The 625-nt window shown below is 60.2% G+C and overlaps 1 protein-coding gene across 1 annotated transcript in view; it reads left to right on the top strand.

Annotated features, from left to right (window-relative positions):
- Positions 1–625, top strand: part of THBS3 (thrombospondin 3) — a gene marked incomplete at both ends in the record, with an annotated part of 5,154 nt that overhangs the window by 2,776 nt on the left and 1,753 nt on the right. Inside the window, 2 exons of the mRNA XM_010289939.1 lie at positions 61–178; positions 303–410. Coding sequence (XP_010288241.1) covers positions 61–178; positions 303–410 — 226 coding nt within the window. The remainder of the gene's footprint in view (positions 1–60; positions 179–302; positions 411–625) is intronic.

The following is a 625-nucleotide window of genomic DNA, read 5'->3' on the forward strand; positions in this document are numbered from 1 at the left end:
GCGGCAGTGGCTGGTCCTGCCAGGGCCCTTCCCCGCTTCCTAGCCCCTTGGTTTCTTCTTTCTTCAGTGCAACGTGGGCTGGGCTGGCAACGGCAACGTGTGTGGGCAAGACACGGACCTTGATGGCTACCCGGACGAGCCCCTGCCCTGCATCGACAATAACAAGCACTGCAAACAGGTGAGCTCCCGGAGAGGGAGGGCACCATGCTTGGGAAGGGGGTGCCGGGGCTCGGGGAGCCCGTGGCAGGGCTGTGCTTCAAACCTTGTCTTGTCCCCATCTTTAACGTTGTCTGTGCCTGCAGGACAACTGCCGTCTGACACCGAATTCGGGACAGGAGGATGCCGACAATGATGGCATCGGTGACCAGTGTGACGATGACGCTGACGGCGATGGCATCAAGAATGTGGAGGTGGCTGTGCTGGGCAGGCAGGACATGCCTGTGGTCTGAGGACCATGCTGGGCAGAGGGCTTCTCCCTTTGGCTTGGTGCTGATGCCCTCAAGATACTTCTTCTGGGGATCAACAGGCCGTGGCTGTGGCTCTGGGATGGTCTTACTGGGTGTGCTGGAAGAGATATCCTGAGCCGTGTGGGACTGTGGCTTCTTGTCTGCCAGCCACCACAGTG

The sequence above is a fragment of the Phaethon lepturus genome, unplaced genomic scaffold (assembly GCF_000687285.1).
Source record: "Phaethon lepturus isolate BGI_N335 unplaced genomic scaffold, ASM68728v1 scaffold43320, whole genome shotgun sequence".
In the NCBI taxonomy this organism is placed as follows: domain Eukaryota; kingdom Metazoa; phylum Chordata; class Aves; order Phaethontiformes; family Phaethontidae; genus Phaethon; species Phaethon lepturus.